The 19,908-nt window shown below is 38.1% G+C and overlaps 8 protein-coding genes across 8 annotated transcripts; 3 read left to right on the plus strand and 5 right to left on the minus strand.

Annotated features, from left to right (window-relative positions):
* Nucleotides 1-240: 240 nt before the first annotated feature.
* On the plus strand, nt 241-2,382 carry FDP41_000817 (uncharacterized protein; the record flags this gene model as incomplete). The annotated part of the gene is made up of 1 exon (XM_044711994.1): nt 241-2,382. The coding sequence occupies one exon, from the start codon at nt 241-243 to the stop codon at nt 2,380-2,382; it is 2,142 nt and encodes a 713-aa protein (XP_044569631.1).
* Nucleotides 2,383-2,642: 260 nt separating this feature from the next.
* Nucleotides 2,643-3,920, minus strand: FDP41_000818 (uncharacterized protein; the record flags this gene model as incomplete). The annotated part of the gene is made up of 1 exon (XM_044712005.1): nt 2,643-3,920. The coding sequence occupies one exon, from the start codon at nt 3,918-3,920 to the stop codon at nt 2,643-2,645; it is 1,278 nt and encodes a 425-aa protein (XP_044569632.1).
* Nucleotides 3,921-4,136: 216 nt separating this feature from the next.
* FDP41_000819 (uncharacterized protein) lies at nt 4,137-5,238 on the minus strand (the record flags this gene model as incomplete). The annotated part of the gene is made up of 3 exons (XM_044712016.1): nt 4,137-4,863; nt 5,010-5,093; nt 5,210-5,238. The coding sequence occupies 3 exons, from the start codon at nt 5,236-5,238 to the stop codon at nt 4,137-4,139; spliced, it is 840 nt and encodes a 279-aa protein (XP_044569633.1).
* A 2,002-nt stretch (nt 5,239-7,240) lies between these two features.
* Nucleotides 7,241-8,182, minus strand: FDP41_000820 (uncharacterized protein; the record flags this gene model as incomplete). The annotated part of the gene is made up of 1 exon (XM_044712028.1): nt 7,241-8,182. One exon carries the CDS (start codon nt 8,180-8,182, stop codon nt 7,241-7,243), a length of 942 nt encoding a protein of 313 aa, XP_044569634.1.
* A 195-nt stretch (nt 8,183-8,377) lies between these two features.
* Nucleotides 8,378-9,457, plus strand: FDP41_000821 (uncharacterized protein; the record flags this gene model as incomplete). The annotated part of the gene is made up of 2 exons (XM_044712039.1): nt 8,378-8,790; nt 9,097-9,457. The coding sequence occupies 2 exons, from the start codon at nt 8,378-8,380 to the stop codon at nt 9,455-9,457; spliced, it is 774 nt and encodes a 257-aa protein (XP_044569635.1).
* A 20-nt stretch (nt 9,458-9,477) lies between these two features.
* On the minus strand, nt 9,478-11,376 carry FDP41_000822 (uncharacterized protein; the record flags this gene model as incomplete). Its single annotated transcript, XM_044712050.1, has 2 exons — nt 9,478-10,758; nt 11,038-11,376. The coding sequence occupies 2 exons, from the start codon at nt 11,374-11,376 to the stop codon at nt 9,478-9,480; spliced, it is 1,620 nt and encodes a 539-aa protein (XP_044569636.1).
* Nucleotides 11,377-12,474: 1,098 nt separating this feature from the next.
* FDP41_000823 (uncharacterized protein) lies at nt 12,475-15,369 on the plus strand (the record flags this gene model as incomplete). Its single annotated transcript, XM_044712061.1, has 1 exon — nt 12,475-15,369. One exon carries the CDS (start codon nt 12,475-12,477, stop codon nt 15,367-15,369), a length of 2,895 nt encoding a protein of 964 aa, XP_044569637.1.
* Nucleotides 15,370-15,690: 321 nt separating this feature from the next.
* On the minus strand, nt 15,691-19,393 carry FDP41_000824 (uncharacterized protein; the record flags this gene model as incomplete). The annotated part of the gene is made up of 5 exons (XM_044712072.1): nt 15,691-16,264; nt 16,439-17,369; nt 17,541-17,772; nt 17,974-18,065; nt 18,229-19,393. The coding sequence occupies 5 exons, from the start codon at nt 19,391-19,393 to the stop codon at nt 15,691-15,693; spliced, it is 2,994 nt and encodes a 997-aa protein (XP_044569638.1).
* Between the last annotated feature and the right edge of the window lie 515 nt (nt 19,394-19,908).

Here is a 19,908-nt window from a genome sequence, read left to right on the forward strand (position 1 = left end):
ATTTATAACCAGCTGCGGATGATACGAATTTAAATTACATGATTCACTCCACTTGCAACTTGTAACATCACGTTCGTGGTTTTTTTCAAATACAACAACATTGCGCCACTAAAACATTTTTCATTCTCAAACCGTTCCTATCTGTCACTGGTCAATTTCAGTCATTCATCGTTTTCATTCCAACTTTGGTTCGAATTGGTTTTCTTTGTTGAACACACCTCTTCTGATCAACACATCATCATGGGTCAACGTTTATCCCTCAATGTGGCAACCATTTCTAGGCTTGAAGATTTAATTCCCATCTCTGCATCGGCTTCTGGTCGTGATGATGATGAAGGACAGGGTCCTCCTGATCGATCAGAAGCTCTTCGGGAAGAACAACAAAATACGATTCGTTTGAAATTATTGAAAGCCAATGTCGTGTCAGCTGCCACCTCACATCATGGAAATAACGTAGCATCAAGCGCCTCCCCAAAAAGCTTTGTTGATAGGAGAAGACGTGGGACTGATGCCGCCTTCAAACACGAATTGGGAAGAAGGCCGTCCTATAGCTCGGACAACATCTCACAACCATCCTTTGGAGAAGAGCAAACAGCACTCATTCTTGAAAAGATGAAAAACATTGGACCTCTTCAACAATTTGTCGAACAATTGAGTAATGAGGAGAAACTCTTAAAATCGTATTTGGATTTCAATTGGATGACAACAGTGGCACTCATTGAGAGATCTGCATCAGAAAGTATGAGATTTCTTTCAAAAGGCATTGGTGACTTTTTCAATGTTGCAATTACAGAAATGCAACTTAAAATCTCAGATTCACAAGCAGACTTGACCTCACTGGAATCCATTCATGGTCAACACTATGTTGAGGTCAAGCTTGTCATTGTGCCGTACATTCATTTCAATGAAGGAAGTAGCTTTAGCACGATCAGCTTTCCAGTTTTGGATCACTTTCCAGTGGATTCTGAGGATGAACCTTTTGTTGTGACCAATGTGTCACCGCGAAGCAATAATACCAGCAATCATAACACGAATACATCATCATCATCGAGTCCTCTCCGTATCAATGTCACCAAAAAGCCATCCAAATTTACGCTGGCGCTCGTGGTGGGTCCTTGGCTGGTGTTTTTTGATCCTCTCACTAGCTTGGTCATTCCCAAAAAGTTGTATGGAATGGCGAAAATCATTGCCTCGAATCTTCCTGAATTGTTCATCACCAAACAAAAAGAAAAACTCACTGAAAAGCTCGCCAAGTGCATTGTGTCGTGGAATACTTCGAAATTATTCAAGAATGAAAAAGATATATTTTCCTCTCCTCGTCATAATTCCACAACCATGCAACAACAGAGCATGTATGGCAATGGAATTGATTTCATAGATGACTATCTTTTGAATTATTTGAATATTGACTACACAACTTTTCCTCTCGTGCGATATTTTAAAACCTTTTTAGGGAATGCTCGACAACAAGGATGGTCTCAAATGGTGATTGATTTGGATGAGAACTTAATTGGAAAATATGGACCTGTCTTGACACCCACAACTCCATTACACCCATGCTTTGATTTTTCTCAATCCAATAACAAGAGAATTTCCACCAACAACAACAACGAAAATAGTACAACAACTAACAAATCAGGGAATGTGTGTACCTTGATCATTGAAAGTCACGAAGAATTGGACAACATGATTAAGGACATGATGATCCATGATCTCATGGAACATGCTGCGTCATTTAAAGTTGAAAGAACATCAACTCCAGAAACACCACTTGGAAGTGAGCCTCCAGCATCGCACATCATTCCAAAGAAAGAAAGCCATAAGACTGTCACACAACTTCAGCAACCATCATCATCCTCTTCCGCTGCGACTACTGCTGAATCTGAGAGTACTAACACCAAGAAGAAAACAACGCCAGTCTCTCACTTTTTCATTGATGTTCTGAGAATGTTTGATCGAGCTTGGTGGATGAGACACTTGTTTGATGTGAATGAAGAACATGTTGAGATTTCAACACCAAGCAATAAGAAGCATGTGTCGACCACTGTACAAAGTTCTGGCGACTCCCCAACTCAAATTCGTCATACGCGTGATTACATTAGTGAAATTGGATGTCCCTTTGGTCATGCAATTCCGGATTACGAAAAGAATTTGGAATGTTATCCAAGAAGGCGCAAAAAGAAGCTCAAACAACAAGGGGTGAGTAGGCCAAACTCACCTTCTTCACCCAATACAAGCAGAAGATCCATCACTTCTCTCAGTCCTCGAAAGTCACCATCAATTCGATCGAATGCCTCTCCCAAAACTCCAGTCCAACCATATCCACAATCAACTAGTAGTGACAGTATACCCATTGATGGCTTGAACGAAATAAAGCGGTAGTACTATTAGCCTATTAGCAATAAACAAGTATTTTCGAGTTTGGAAATTTCAAAATTAAATTTGTAATATAAGATTCATATACATAATATTATATTAAAGAACATCGATCGATGGGATTTTCAAATGGTTTTTTTAAATTCAATTATACTCCAATACTTTCTCTAAAAATTGAATAATTCTAGTGACACTATAGCCGTCAAAATGGAATAAAATTGATGATTCAGTTGATTCACATGCTTGATTTAAAATAAATAAAAACTCTAATTGAATTTTAAGGATGCTGAAATGTTAGAACCATAAATAGCTGATGATCGAGAATCGTCTAGGTGATTCCTAATGGCCTCAAAACCACCCCTTCCATTAAGAATATTAAGAAAAATGTAATACGTATCTGGAAACTTTGGGTTTGAGATTGCCTTAATCATATGTTCATTCTTGATATTACCTTCCAAAATTGGAACATTTGACTTGAGAAGCGACAGAAAATGTGGAAGAGACATTTGGTTTGGAATTCCAATAATTCTAACAGCTTGTGTCTGTTCTTGTCGTGAAAAGGACGAGCTACTGTCCACAGACTGTTGATCTTGAGAAACGAAAGAACTTGCATTCGAATAAGTAGAGCAATCGCTCAATAAATCTCTTTGAGCAGCAGGCAATCGAATTCCTTTAGAATAATATGTTTGTTGTTGATAACCCACTGACAATCCTTTCATGGAAGTATTGGAGGATGGAGGAGGTGGACGATAGTGAGGTCGTGGTGGTGGTCGCTGTGCATATGAATCTGAATTATAATAATAATTACTATTATGATAATTATTGGTATTATTATTTTGAGATGATGATGAAGGATGAGAATAATACGGTGGATTGTTCTGAGAGTTATTATTCATAACAACATTTGGATCGTTGGACATGTAAGGATGATGAATCACAGGCTTCGAGGATGGATCTCCACCATCATAGATTGGATTTTGAGAGAAGGGCATGAATGGGGGTGGTTGTTGAGGCATTCCGCCGTGTTGTGTTTGGAATGGTGGTTGTTGTTGTTGTTGAGGCAAGAAGGATTCCTGTTGGGATGACATTTGGTTTAAACTCGTATAGGAAGGCCATGCCATTGATGATGAAAAATCGGTTTGAAGAGGTTCCTCGAAGACATGAGTACCTTGAATATCATATTGTGGATGATCAACATTCCCTTCTTCATGTGGATGAATATCAATAGAATTGTTGTAGTTTGATGAAGGATAGTTCATCATCATCATCTCACTGTGGGGGTGGCTATTTGGAAAATTATTCATAGGTTGTTGTTGATGATGATAAGAAGAAGAAGAATATCCTCCTCTTCCATTGCCATTACCATGATGACTACTACTACCACGGAAAGAATTATATCCTCCTCTTCCTCGATTTGATTTGTTATAGCCACCACGACCTCCTCTTCCACCTCTTCCTCCACCTCTACCACCAGTCGTGCCTCCTCGTGATGATGATGATGAGGAAGTGGTGCTGGATGGATGGGAATAATTCTGATTTGACATTTTTGTTTTTGAAGGAATTCTAAATACGTGATTTTGTAAGGACTTTAATGTTGGTTTGATAGACAAACTATAATTTGGTGATCACAAAAGAAATAATTGACAGCAAATGAACAGGTTCACCATTCATGGGAGTGAATATGAACTTATTCGTGTGTGGCATTGACCAAGACTCTTCCATTTCGTTAATAATCTCTATACTGTTGACAACAAGTCACTTCATAGAATGACACACTTTTTCTTCTCCAATTTCTGTTGTCCACTACCACTCCCTACACTCTTCCCTGAATGAGCCGAATTAGAAATAAAACTTGGCGACGTTGCACTATTGTCCATTTGTGTATTCAAGAATGTAGGCGAAGGAGCAGCATCTGAAGTGGTTCTCCTCAACAAGCTTGACGTGCTTCCGGAAGCACCTCCTTCGAGACTCGATAATTTTCCATGACTAAAAACATTGTGTAAATAATGAGTCGTGTTTTCACTCAGAGAAGGAGGACTTGTCGTGATTGAAATGTTGACATCTTGAACTTCTTCAGAAAGTTTCACTCCCTTATGGATTAACACGTGTTTTGCTGTTCGTTGAAAGGATTTTTTAACATTCATTCCAGTGAGTGCAGAGCAATCAAAATGATCCAATTGATGTTGCTTAATAAATTTTGTGACCATATCGGCTGTCACTTGTCGTCGTGGTTCTTTCAAGTCTGCCTTATTTCCAACCACCACAATGGCTGGCCATGAATCTGAATCTTTCACTCGCAGTATTTGCTCATAAAATTCAGAAATATTTTCAAATGATTTCTTGTCATCTATTGCGTAGACCAATAAAAAGCCATCCGCATGTTTCATCCAACTCTCTCGTAATGATTTAAATTCTTCCTGACCTGCCGTGTCCAGGATTGAAAAGCCACATTGTTGGCCATTTTCGAGTTCAGTAAATTTGTAGTATCTTTTACAACAACGTGAATAAGATAAGAACCATGAAAAAAAAACATGAATACATGTATTTGGTCGAAAATGGAAGACAATTCCATATTTTGGTTTGTTGGTAATATGGTCATGAAAGTTCAGCAAATCATAATAACAAGTACATACGAATCTTCAATGGTAGGATCATAATTTTCAGAAAATGTTTCTTTGGTGAATCGAAGAGTCAAACAACTCTTTCCGACACCTCCGCTGTTCAACAACCAACAATTTAAAGACAATGTTTGACAGAACAGTGTTTGTAGTACAATTTCATGTAACATTTGACAGCTGTTGAAGATAGACGAAGAAGCAGAGCGGTGACTTACCTGCCAATCACTGCGATTTTAACCTCCATGGGATATGTATTGAGAAGTTGCGATTTGTTTGAGAAGAGACAATTTTTTTTGTGTTGTGTCCTTGATAAATCATTGCAACCTGTCTGCTGTCATCTAAAAGAGATAGGCCCAGTTCGCTCCGAGAAGTTTTAAACATAACGAATCCTTTCTTTCTGTATGAGAAGGGCGAAAGTGACAAAATTAAAAAAATTGTTTTTTATTAGCACCAATTTCTTTCTTTGTATAAATTAAATATATCATTCTCGAAAGATTCAACTTTGATTATAACACACAATTATTTTACAAGATCAACATCATCATGGGACAAGCAAAATCAAGCAAACACACAATGATGATGATTGAATTCAATGATTCCGATCGATGTTTTGACAAAGAATTTTTCAATTATCTACCACCCCATGAAAGAGAAGAAGAAAAAGAACATATATGATCATCCTCTTCCAACCTGTCATGACAAGGAACTCCTTACAAATTTTGGAGAAGAATCGATCATATTTATCGGAGAGAAGGATTACCATCGACCGTTCTGAATCCTTCTCTCGCTGACAAAAAGATTATTGTTGATTTATTGAAAGAGGAGGATGATGGTGAATCCAATGATGAAAAAACAGGAATTTTGGATGATCAAAACAATTGCCAGAAGAAATGTTTGTCACAATTTTACATTACTTGACATCATCAGAAATTTGTCGAACTGTCATTCCTCTCAATTCACGCATCAATGGTTTCGCTCGAAATCAGAATTTATGGAAATCCTATTACATGAAAGAATGGTCTTGTCGTTTCGTTACTTGCAACACTAAAGAGGAAATGGTGATAAACCATGAGGACCTTCAAAGTGATAATAATACTGTGCGAGAGCAGTTATACCACCACGTTCATGCGTTGAAACATGCATCTTCGCTGAGGAGCAGAGAAAACGAGTGACGGACACTCATTCGATCGATACGATTGATTGGTATAATTGCTTCATTATTCGAAAGACATTGGAGAAGGAGTTTTGTGCCATTCTTTTTGGTGTTTTGAATATCAAATATGGGTTCATGAGTGATAGCAAGTTTTATGTGGAGAGAACTGTGTGCTGTCGACCAATGCATGTAAGTAGATGGTGGCTATGTGGTTGGTGGTTCAGACAATTGAAGTTGTTTTTTGGTTGGTCCTTCTGGATACCCTTTTTGCCAACAAACTCATTGGTTGATTCATTATGTTCCTTACTCATGTGCGACAACTTTTTAGCTTTAATATTTCTGGTTATGGAGGACATTTCTCCTTCTGTAGTGTACTGCGCCCCAATTTATAATGGACAGATCGTAAAAGACCTTTCGAGTGGAATGATGCATCTAGATTCGTTGTTAAACTGGAGAGACAATCTCTCCACCCAATTTATCGACTGGGGGAAAACATTTCTTTCTGAAACTAAGGTTTTACCTATTTCAGAGAAGGAGAACAAAAAGTTGTGATGGGATGAGCAAGCTACAAAGGTGGAATTTTATTCGGACTCGCATCTATGGAGCCCAATCACTGGCCAGATGCGTTGTAGAACGGGAGAGGATTTATTTAACTCTGTGGTTCATATTGTGGGCATGACATTGAGCAAGTGTCATCAACACAACGAGACAATGAAGAAGGTATTCTTGCAAAATATAATTGTGAGAGGTGGATTCAGTAAAGTGGAAGGTCTAATGTCGAGATTTGAATCTTACATTCACAAACAATATAGAAAATATGAGCCCAAAATTTCAGTTAAATATGACCCACTTGATATCATTGCAGGTGCTAAAATCTTTGCCAATTTAAGGTCATTTAAGGAAAATTGTGTATTTAATGTGTGAGGCAAAAGTGTTGTCCTGTTCGGCAGATTACTCGAATAAAATCATGATGTAATAATATTTTAAGATTTCGTTCGACAGCACTTGACGATGCAAGCTGTGACCAACCATGGTAACTGGTTGTACTCTAGCTGCAAATATTTGGGCCATTCTCTTATAAGGATCTTAAGGTCTATTTGGACGTGATATCATCGCTCTCTTGGCTTTCTGAATTTTCGTCATTTTGGTCGTCATAAGTGACCTCTTGTTGCTCATTATCACTACTGGTATCACTGTCATAATTAACAGCTGAATTGCTCTTATTTCCTAATAGAGACGACACCAAATTCATGTAAGCCATAAAATCTTGTTCTTGCTGTCTTTCCTCCAATGGCGTAATTCCGTTTCCGATTCTCAGTGTATTTTCCTCGTTTGATTCTGCCTCGTCACTTGACGAGTGTTGATGGTTTTCAATGGAGTCAGTTCCCTCTCCCGTCACTTCTTGAATCATAGAGCCCTTGGCAGTCACTTTTTTCTTTTCCTCCAATACTCCCAATGCGACATTCATTTCGATATATGGTTTAAAGGGCTCCTCTTCTTCATGCTGTTGAATTTTTCGTTTTTTTGATTTAGGAGAGAAATTTTGAGTCTCCGAGTCTTGTTCTTTTTCCTGGTTGTCATCATCTTCCTCATCACTTTCATTGTATCCAATAATTTCAACACATTCCTCCACATCATCTTCCGATAATTTATGTTTTAATTGAGCATTTGCTTGTTCAATGAGCGGAAGAAAATTTCGTATTCTACTCAATAACGAAGATGGCCGCAATGAAGATATATCTTCACCTAGAGAAGTACTCTTGTTCTCCGACTTTTTTGCAATCATATTATTTAGAAATGAAGGAAGTACAGTATTTTGTTTTTCTTCCCCATCATCATCCAAATCATCACGATGAATGATTGGTTCACTTTGCTCCGATATTTGAATTTCATCGGAATGGTCATGATCATGTACGAGACTATTTGTTTCATCCTTTGGGGGTTGATTTTCTTCCTGTCCAACCACTTGAATGAGCGGTGGCTTTCTGCATGATGATGAGGAGCGAGTAATTTCTATTAAATTGTTGTGTTGCATTTTTTTTGAACTTGAAATCCAAATCTGTTGTCGACACTTGTACACGATCATTTCACGTCTTGACGATTCACTCCACACTTTTCATCGTTGAGACATGAGAGTCATCGCCTTAATATTGGCCTTAAACAATAAGTTCATTCATACAATGAAAAAAAATGGAACACTCGAATTCGTGCTTATAATTTGAGAAATCTTATGGAATTCGAGGCTGAATACCTTCATCCCAGTTGGGAATCGAAATGTTGCTTGTCTCCACAAAGGATTGCAACGCATTCTTTGAAAAGACAAGTATTCATATGTGATTCACATCCAAGCCAAATGAATGTTAAAATTTTAGACTCTCGAACAGGAGAGAAGATGAGTGAAATTCCACTTGACATCAGTCCATATGGAATTGTAATGACATTCAATCATTTTTGTGATGAAGTCAAATTGTTTTGTTCAGTTTCGAACGAAGATGCATCTTATTGTGCCATTCAGGTACTCTCATGCAATGCAACGCGTATGGAATTTGAAAAGATTATGGAAATTGGAGAACTAGGTTCAAAGGAAGGCCATCTTAACTGTCCCTATGTCATGACTTTCATCCTGTCACGAATTGCATCATTGTAAGTGATATGTGCCATACTTCTCTAACAAGGAACGGAAGAATTCAAATTTTTAAGGCTCATGACGGAAGGTTTGTTAAATCTTTTGAAAACATACCTTATCCTTGTGGCCTATGTATGAATGAGCTCAACGGAAAGTTATACATATGCTCTGATCATGAACAAATTTATGAATTCATTTAAGACAATTAAAGTAGAATCAATAATTAATAATGAATTTGGGTTAAAGTTTAAAGAGCAAACGAAGAAATTGCAAAATTGAAAAAGAGCACAAAAAAACGAGGTTGATATCAACCCAATGTTCAGAGTGACTATTGACTTTTATGCAGACAATCTTAGCAACAACACAGCACTATTGAATTTCCAGAATTTATTCGTCCTAGAAGAAAAATCAGTCGTAGAATTGACTAATATTTCAAATGACATGGTGCTTAACGGAGTGCATGAAGATCAAGCAATTTCTAGATTGGTTGCAGAACTTACTCACAATTCTCCATTTGACAAAGATGCATCATTTAAAGCATACATGTATTGGAGGCAGAAAAAACTCTTGCAATCTAATTTCAAGGAAAATCGGTTGATATTTGTAGATTCTTTAGGAATTATCAAACAAAAATTATTAGAAAAATTTGAAGAGCTCGGAACAATATACAGTGTCAAGGAATAGAGATTTGATTTATCAAAAAGTTATCTCTTTTTAGTGATGGTTTTCGTTTTGACCTGTGGAGTACCTCCACCTGAAGAACCTCCCATACCTAAACCTCCTAACATACTCGAGAGATCCATACCTCCTCCTCCCATTCCTCCAAGCATATTTCCTAAACCACTCATCAAGTTATTCAAGTTCATTCCACCAAGATTTGGCATACCACCTTTTGCCATTTGCTTCATCATGGCGTTCATGTCCATATTGCCCATTCCTGGCATACCCTTCATGACACCTGGAAGTTTCTTTTGAAGACTCTCAATGTCTTTTTGTGACTTGATATTGTTCAAATTTAAGGATCCTAATTTGCCAATCATACTTTGGAAGAGCTTGAATTGTTCCAATAATTCTTGAACATCTTTGGGTGTTTTACCGCTTCCTCTTGCAATACGCATTATTCTCGATGGCATGTTTGGTAATTTTGTGATATCCGTACAATCCATTTCTTCATCATTGAAAGAGTCCATAATGGTCAAATATTTCTTTAGTCTGGCATTTCCTTCTTGTTCTGATCCCTTCGGTAATAATTGTTCACTGAAGCCTGGAATCATTGACATGACTTGTGAGAGGGGACCCATCTTCATGATGGATGTGAAATGTTCTCTCATGTCTCTCATGGTATAAATACCTTTTGCAATACCTTCAGCCATTTTTCGTTGTTTTTCTGGATCGACTGCCTCTTGCACTGTTTTTAAAAGTGTTGGAATATCGCCATGGCCTAACAATCGAGAAACAAAGCTTTGAGCTTCAAAAGGTTGAAAATCATCAAACTCTTCACCTGTACCAATGAAAGTAATTGGAGATTTTGTGGCAGCTACCGCACTGAGAGCACCACCTCCCTTAGCATGACCATCCAATTTGGTAACAATGACACTTCCGACTGCTACTCGTGACTTGAAAGCAGCAGCCTGTTCCTTAACGCTTTGACCAATACTACTGTCCATGACGAAGATGACTTCATCAGGTTTAACGGCCTCTGCCACTTGTTCCATTTCGTCAAAGAGAGATTCTTCTTGTTTGTGTCTACCTGATGTATCGACAATAATTAATTCATACTTTTCATTCTTGAATTGTTCCACACCATCTTTTGCAATTTTGACAGGATTTGATTCAATTTCATCACCATAGAATGCAATTTGAACTTTGGCTGCGTTTTGTTTCAATTGAGCGAGAGCACCCGCACGGAAAGTATCAGCACAAACCAGAGCTGCACGGAAGCCCTTCTTTTGATAATATCTAGCATATTTTGTACATGTTGTTGTCTGTATTGTTTTTGTTGTTGTTGGAATATTCATGATGATGGTCGATCATGTAATTGCAATGTACACGAGAATCATCATCGGAGATGCAGAAATTCATGTATAAAGATTGTCATACATTAAAATATTATGATCATTGAGAAAAATTCATGTGTATAGATTATTACACAAATGGTTCATCATCATTATCGTATGAATTCATTATTATGTGTATCAAAGTCATAATAATAATAACAAAAGTTTAACTCATCACTTGATCGACTACAATCAACGTCTACTTACTTTACCAGCACCTTGCAAACCGACAAACATGACTACATTTTGCTTTCCTTTCACCGGTTGAAAAGGTTTCACTCCGGGATCAAGTAATTTACACAATTCTTGATAAACAACAGCCTTGATATGATTTCGTCGGTTGATTCCTTTTGGTAATTTATCAAAATCCAATCCACTTTTTATACCATTACGTAGTTGAATCACTTGTTGTATATTTACATCCGCAGCCATCAAGGAATTACCAATTTCCTTCAGCAACTCGTTGATGACATTATCATCAATGACCTGAGTATTGATATTTCGGAGCGCATTGGTAATACGTGAGCCCAATTCAGCCAAGACCATTTTTTTGTGTGTTCGCCGTCGATATTTTTGTAACCATCATTATGGAGGAGGGTTTGTTTGGACTGTTATTATTATTTGAAGAAGAAGGACTGGCACGTCACGCTTTCCGATATCCACCAAGTTATTCTAGAGTCTCATCATTGAAATTAATGGGTTGGATTCACACCTCCATTTCAGAGACTCCCAAGGGCATATTGACATATTTCTTATGATAGAAGAGAGGTCGAAAATGTGAACGGAAAAGTACGATTAATCGAGGAGAGCCACCACGTTGATTGAGACAGAGATGTCAAATGGGGCCATCAAGGCAAATAATTTCAATAGTTCCTTGCACCCTCGTATTTTCACTATTAAGGGGTGTCTCGCGTTAATTTTCCGTCAATGACAGCAGAGTGAGATCGACCTTTGAGTTCCTCCCTCGAATTCGAGGGTGATCAACAACAACAATATTGATGACACACCATTCAAGGATGCACTTCTTGTGTTGTATATTTTTATGGTACATTCAAACAAACACCCACTCTTGAACACACCCACTCTTCATTTTCATCAAACAAAAAGAGGCCCTCTCCGCCATCAATAACAACACCCTATCCAAATCCAAATGGCCACCCCTGGCATGATTTGTGCGCAAAAAGGAAATTCACTATTAGAACTTTATCAATTTTGGAACCCAAAGGAGACAAGGCAACACTGAAATTCGAACAGAGAAGAGTTCGTTCGACGGCTCTTTCTCTCTCTGGACACCAAGAGCAACACACACTCACTACAACGACACACCACCACCACCTCTCGAGACACACGAGAAAACATACATCAAAAAAAAACATCGTCACCACCACCATCACCACCACCATCAACACCACCACCTTTGTTATTATTATTATTTTTATTCTTTCTCTTTCGAGGACAGAACAATTCTTTTTAAGCCTTGAACCTTGAAAATTGTTGATGTAATTGAATTCATACAACACAAAGCTTGAGACCAATCAACATTACTGTGTATGAAACAAGATTCATAACACTTATCAAGTTTCAGTCCACTACAATAACGCGTATTGAGTGTTTCAATCCTTTCTAACTTTTTCTTGTCCCCATATGTTGGAAGAAGTATTGAGTCATTTACTTGACTTTTACTCCAAATTCATCCTTCGCAATGAATATGCCATCACCTATTTGGACAACAATTATTATTCATTGACCATTTTAGTGAGTGGATTGTGGGTCGGGTGGTCCTTGGGAGTCACTCTTCCCTGCATGATGATCCATATGTATTGGTATTTCAAAACAACGACCAATGCATCGCATTCACCAACCTTGTCCACCACTACTACCACCACCACTGGTCATTCCATCGTCACCACCACAGAACCAAGATCAGCACCGACCACCACATTCAATACCACAACCACCACAACCACCTCGGAGAGATCGGTGACCTCCTCCTCTCATGGCGGACATGGTTCATCAACAACAAACACACTCTCTCCGTACATGATCCACTGCGACCATAGTTCAACCACACGACGACCACAAGGCCGATCGGAACAACTCGACATCGAGCATCCCTTCGCTCTGCATGACCAGGAGTATCGAGAGGTGGAAATGTCTTTTATCCAGGAGCAAGAACAGCATCGAGTTGTAGTGTCAGACTGCAGGAACCCATCTTCTCATAGTGATGATGAGCAAACGGTCATGTCTTGTTGCTCTTCTTCCTCGGTATCGAGAACTCGACGGCAATATCATCACCGATCGTGCTTTCATGTGTTCACCTATATTTCCTTTTTGGTCTCGTGTCTATTAATGGCAATTGTCTTCTTGTTGAGCTCCACGTTCAGCAAAATTCATTTCATGTGGTCTTCGTTATTCATGACGAGTGTTTTGTCCATTTGGGTGATGGGTGTTTTTGTGTTGGATTTTAAAAGACTTGTGGTGGAAATGCTTTGTTGTGGTTGTTGTTGTAGACGTCAACAAAAGAAGTGTTGTTCATCGACCATCTCCGCACTTGTCACCACCATTGAAGAAGGCCAAGAAGAAGGTCACGAAGAAGACCCCATTGAAGAACTCATTGAAGATCATCCCATGCAACATGAGAAATTGTTAAAGGTGACACATGATCCATCATTGCATGAGCGCGACATAGACCATCACCAAATTTCAGCTCTTCTCACTCCACAAGTCATTCCTTCTTCCAAATTCAAGTCACATCTTTCCTCCATGTTAAATTTTTGCCTCAAAAAGCATTCCAACAACTTCATCCTTCCACAAAAATTCTGTAAACCTTACATTGCAAACAAGCCCTTCCTCTTCACTACTCTCGTTCTTTGCATGGTCGTGTCCCTTATTTTCCTTTTTTGTACATTACTCTCCTATTCCTTGTACCATATTTGCATTGCAACGGATCCTATTGAAATTTCGACTTTATTTTCGAGAACAGTTCTCTCCAATCGCACGTGTCCATTGGATGACATTTGTTTCACTTACTTGACCGCTCCAGAACGAATGAATTCTCAAATGATTGTAAATTTTCAAATTTCCCTTTCGTCGAGCAATCATTTTCTGAGGAGTTTTGTGGAATTTAACAAGTTTGATCCTAAGGACCCCTCACTTGTCAATTCGAATCAATTTTGGTCACAACAAGAGCCACAATTTAAAAAAGCCCATTGTTTTCGAATGGAAAATATTTTCGAAGAAATTCGATATCAATGTATGGCTGAATTGACAGCACTCGATTCCGACTCGTCCTACATAGTTCGTGCTATTTTCGAAGACACATCCATCCCTAGCCAACGTCACACTGGAACCATATTGAAATTTCGAACCACTCCCTCTGAAGAAAACTCCAAGAAGAATATTGCATTCCTTAATGGAGGAGATTTATCATGGAGAGAACCCACAATGGCTCTTGCGAAATTTGTGCAGTCGATGGGAGATTCCAAACAGGATGCACCATGGCATTCCTCTCAAAATTTTGACCTCACAAATGACAGATCCGATTTGGCTCCCTATTTTGCCATTGTCGGAGGAGATGTGAGTTATGACAATGGGTGTGCTGCATGTTATCGAAGATGGGACGATTGGTTTCAAAAGTGGACTTGTTACATGACGACCACAATTTCCTATCCAACTGGTGGTGACACGAAAAAACAACAACCAAGAACGAACAACCAAGGAATGGCAACGTCATGGACAAGTCATACTTACACACTTCCTATTTTGACCGCTGTTGGAAATCATGAAGCTGGAAATTTCATGCGATCTCGTTCTGATAATGCCTATTACATTCGATACTTCCCCATGTCCATTTCAAAGAATGGTGAAATGATTCGAAATGACGGAATGATGGAAGATCCACAATTCACACGACCTTTACAACATGTGCATTTCCTTTCGAGACACACCATGATTGTGGTGTTAGATAGTTGGGTGCATGAGTCACCTCAAGAACAGGTTCACTATTTACTAGATTTGTTCGAGCATCAGGTGCGAAATGAACAATATGTGAAAAATCGAATTGTGGTGATTCACCATCCCATGTATTCTTCGGAAACAATCAAAACAATCATTTCGAAAGAAATGATCCACTCATGGGAATGTCTATTTTTGAAGTATAATGTGACAGCCGTGTTTGAAAATCATGTTCATGCTTACAAGCAAACATATCCCATTAAGGAAGGTCAAGTGACCACAACAAAGAGTGATTCGAATCTAAAGGGCTCTTTTACTTATCAAAAGCAACCTCATGAACATGAACAGCATGGAATTGTTTACATTGGTGATGGCAGTTGGGGAGTCACAAATTGGGATCCAAGTTTGGACTTTGATAATCCCATCTTTCGACAAGTAGGCTATGTGAGTCATGTGTTTCATGTAAATACTCGAGAATTGGAATCTGGAGAGGCCTTGTTGGAATTATCAGCACTAGGTTATAATAGTACGAGCGAAACTATTTATCAAGTGGAAGGATCAAGATTGAGAATTCTAACTGGATAATGTGGCCTATCGTGTGTTAGAGAAAATATTACTCAAAACACTAGTGTTATTTCTACTATTTACAGTTTCTTGCCTTTCAAAGAATAGATACTTTACACAAAAAAGAATGACCGTCACGCGCGTATAGAAAGACGTGATGACACTGTCAGTGAGGATATTAATGGGCAGTGAGTTCAATTCAATTGATGATGCACAAACAGTTGAAAAGTAGATCCTACTGAAACAGGAAAGTAGCAACCAATGAGCAATTTCATGTTTGATCAGACATGTCGTGTGTGAAAATGAAATGATTCAATCCACAAACAAACACACTCACAACATTTAGTGTCCTCCTCCACCTCCACCAAAACCCAATCCTCTCTTCCTTCTTCTCTCAATCTTCTTTGGAATAATTAAGAAATAAATCAAAATACTCGAGATTAGAACACTCATGGCACCAACCATCAAGGTCCAAGCGACATTTCCATGTGAAATAAAGGAAATGAGAGGTCCCACCGAACTCATCACTAATTGAGGAACTACAATAAATATGTTCAATAGTCCCATATAAGTCCCTTTTTCATGTTTTTTAGCAATGGTTGCCACAATGGCAAATGGGATCGTACCATTGACTGCCCATGGAAATCCAAAAGTAGTAATTACCAATAAGGCAAGTATTTTGTTTGTGACGAAGAGAGTAGAACCCAAACATAGAGCCAATGCAATTTGACCCACAAAGAAAGTCCATTTGAATCCAAGTTTGTGAGTCATGGAGGGCAACATGAGAGAGAAGAGAATGCTTGAACCGGCAAACCCTGCCAATCCAAAAGATCCATATTGAACACCTTTCACATAGAGTCGATAGGCTGGAGAGTTTTCATCACTGCTGCCATGAAAGACATTCTCACCGACCCATCTGTTGTGTAGAGTTGTGTAGATATAAATGGATTTTTGTAATGTATGTGTGAAAAATAAATAATTGTGAACAATCGGACAAATGTTGTAGATTGACAGATCATTGGTTAGATTTTCATGTTGAAAAAAAAGAATCGAATATTCATCGCGTTTTTCAAAAAACATCAAAACTTACGTTGTAATGTACACTAAAAAACAAAACCATCCAAACCATGAAAAGAAATTCACCAAACACACTCTCCACATGGCTTTTGGTAAATGTAACGCTGCTCTCAAATATTGAGCCAATTGTCGAGCAGATTTCATTCCACTTAATGAAACATTTCGAGTATCTGGTGGGAATATCGTATGTTCTTGCTTTTCCTTAATGAGATTGTGTTCGAGAATGGGAGTGGCATCCACAAGAATTGTTTGAGAATTTTCTTCTTCTGCATTGATTGGTTGTTGTTGTGAATGTTCATTCATTTTTTCTTCATTTACCACGTCATGAGTGTGACGACTTGAGTGTTGATAATAATATTCATCATCCTCATGAGCGTGATGTGAAAATAATTCTCTTGAATCTGTCAAGCTCGAGTCACCAAGTTGAATAGGCTCGCTTTGACTTTTTCTAATACTATTCGTGTAAGGATCACCATCGTCTATGGATGAGCCAACTTGCAATGGTGTTGTGACTCGAGTGGTCTCTTGTTCCTCATCATCATCGTCTTCAACAATACTATTAATGGACTTGTCTTGTTTCATCAATAAATGATCTGTTTCACCATCCATCATGTTTGTTTGCGCTTCTCCAAGTTTGGTTGCAGTAGTGGTATGGTCATGGGAAGAAGCTTTCTTTTTCCATGTGGATTCCTCACGAGCAGCAAATAGCGTGACCATAAAAGTCAATAATAAAAATCCAATACTAATGAGAAAACAAATCTTTAAATTTTGACATCCTTCCGAACAAGCTTCTGTTTTAAAAACTGTAATGTAGGAAGACCATTTGACAAATCCTGCCAAATAGCCCAAAATATTTCCCAATCCACTCCAAAAGGTTAAGGTTGCATTTCCAAATGCTTGATTTTTGTGAGAGGCCATGTCAGCCACTAGTGCTCTTGTTGGCCCTTTTTGATGGGATCCAGTTGATCATGTTTTGAAATAATTTGTGCGAATAATGGATGTGAATATGATTTTTCGACATTGTAATTAAGGGTGAATTCAATGTTTTGAAATTTTTGGAGATTTGGTTGGAGTAGTTGTTTTTTGAAAAAACATCGTTCTTTCACGTGACCTACCTTGTAGCGTATTGTTTGAAACATCCAAAATCCAAAATCCAATAATTGCTAACACAATGGCAATAGTATGATCTGTGGCTGTATCTCCCATCCAATGACCTAAATCTAAACTATTTGGAATGAGTAATAAAGATAATGCAACCATGATGGTTCCAACAATGAGGAACGGTCTTCTCTTTCCAAGTGGACTTTTACATTTGTCACTTAAAACTCCAACAATGGGTTGTACAATCTGGATTGTGGTGGCGTTAGAATTGAGGTTATTTAGTTTCAAATTAACAACATTTCACATCATTCAAAAATTATTTGAAAAATAAATTAAAAACAAATTAAAACCCAAAAATTTAAAATCGAACCAATGTATATTTGAATGATAATGAACATTGGAATTATTGTAATGAGTGATGAAAGATGTGAATTCTTCAAAACATACCAAACCAGTCACAGGTCCACATAACCAAACCAAAGTGATGAGAGTTTTTGAGAGACCCAATTCCAAAATAAAAGGAGTTAATAGAGCTATTTCTGTGTGTCACATTTCGAAATTATTCATGTATGAGGGAAATTTTTTCAAAATGTCATCATCACAATGTGCAAAATTTTGTTATAATTATTGTCAATCACATGTGGGAGTTCATAATTGAGCCATCATATTCAAACTGTCACGATCATCACTTCTAGTACTTACGAAGTGCCCAACCAAATTGCAGTCCACTGAAACATGCAGTTGCCCAAAACACTCTCAATTTTGATGCCTTCTTTGGAGGTGTGTTTGTCATATTTTCCAAATTTTGACTCGTACTTTCTTGGTATACAATATTTTGTGGTTCTTCTTCCTGTTGAGCAATCGATAATTCTTTTTCACTTGAAATTTCCACCAACAAATTTTGTGTTTCACTACTGAGCGTGTGAATTTGGTTGGCCTGAAAATTATGTTCTTTCTGTGGTTGTTGCTGTTGACGTTTCGATGCTGAGCGACTGCTCAATCCTCTAAAATCAAAATAGCTATCAAATTTTGTTTTTCCAAGCTTGGAATGTGTTCTTCTGGAAGTTGGATTGGAATATTCTTGAAAGAATGGCTCACGAGAATGGAGTGACAAGTGGTGTTGTTTGATGTGTTTACTATCCAATGAAGAAGAAGAAGAAGCGAGAAACGTGTCGTCGGAAGGTACCTTCTTGTGAAATGAGAGAAGAGGTTGTTGTTGCTGGTGCTGGTGTTGGTGTTGGTGATTATACTTTGAGATGATCTCCTCTTCTGGATTTGTGGAATTTTCCAAATGGAGAGACGGAATGCGAGTCTTGTTGTTTGTACTATGATTACTACCGCTACAACTCAAAGTTTGAGGTTCAATTCGTGAAAATGGTTCCTGTTGAGAGAACTTGTTCTTCCGATCCCCTCGATCGATGGGTAGTACTAAAGATTCTTGTTCCGATGGAATTGCTTTTGGTGGAAGAGCCAAGTGAGGAGCGTTTTTTTCTTCTTCTTGAAGTGCAGGAGGAGGAGGTTGGAAGAAGTATTTCTCAAAAGAAGATTCTCTCTGATTATTGTAATGAATGGTCGTGTTGTTGTTGTTAGGGTTTGGGCTGTTATGGTTCATGAAAGGAAGGATTTCCTCACTATTACTTGGAGATTGGAAATCGAGATCCGGTGGTGGTGGTGGTGATTTTGTTTGGACGATTGCAATTGAGGAAGTGGAGGAGTTGGCTGGAATTTCAAGAGTGTGAGTGATAGGGGAGGAGCGTGGACCCTCTTTTAGTTTGAATTCTTGTTGTTTTGGAGAAAAGAGTGAGTGAGGAATCAAATTAGTCGACTTGTCTTCTTTGATGTGATCCTTTTGATTGTGGAGGTTCATGATGTTTTCATACACTCTTTCAGGCTTGATGGAAGAGGTTTTGGAGTGGTTTGGATTCAAGTTACTTGGAGAGTGTGTTTTGGTTTTTTTTGAAGGACGATGCTTCCAAATCTGTTCAAAATCTATTTATTTGTATTTCCAAAGATGTGCATAAAAAGTTTAAACGAGGATACTATGATGTTAATAATATAAATAATCAGTTCATTCTAGATGTGATGGGGTTGTAGATCACATGGTAGATCGTTCCCTTAGCATGGGAGAGGTACCGGGATCGATACCCGGCAACTCCAAATTTTTTTGTTTTTGTCTTTGTCATGTCATTTGTGATCGGATTCAGCTTCATAATAGCGGTCCAAACTTTTTATCCAAACAACTTCATGACATGTCATGACCCCTTTATTATCACGACAAAGCTCACCGAAGAAAATGAGGTATTCAGGATTTATCCATTAAATATAAATACAAAAGAACTTAATAATGTAATTATATATAAAATTTGAAGAAACATATGCTTC

Source organism: Naegleria fowleri, assembly GCF_008403515.1.
Source record: "Naegleria fowleri strain ATCC 30894 chromosome Unknown tig2, whole genome shotgun sequence".
Lineage (NCBI taxonomy): Eukaryota > Heterolobosea > Eutetramitea > Acrasida > Naegleriidae > Naegleria > Naegleria fowleri.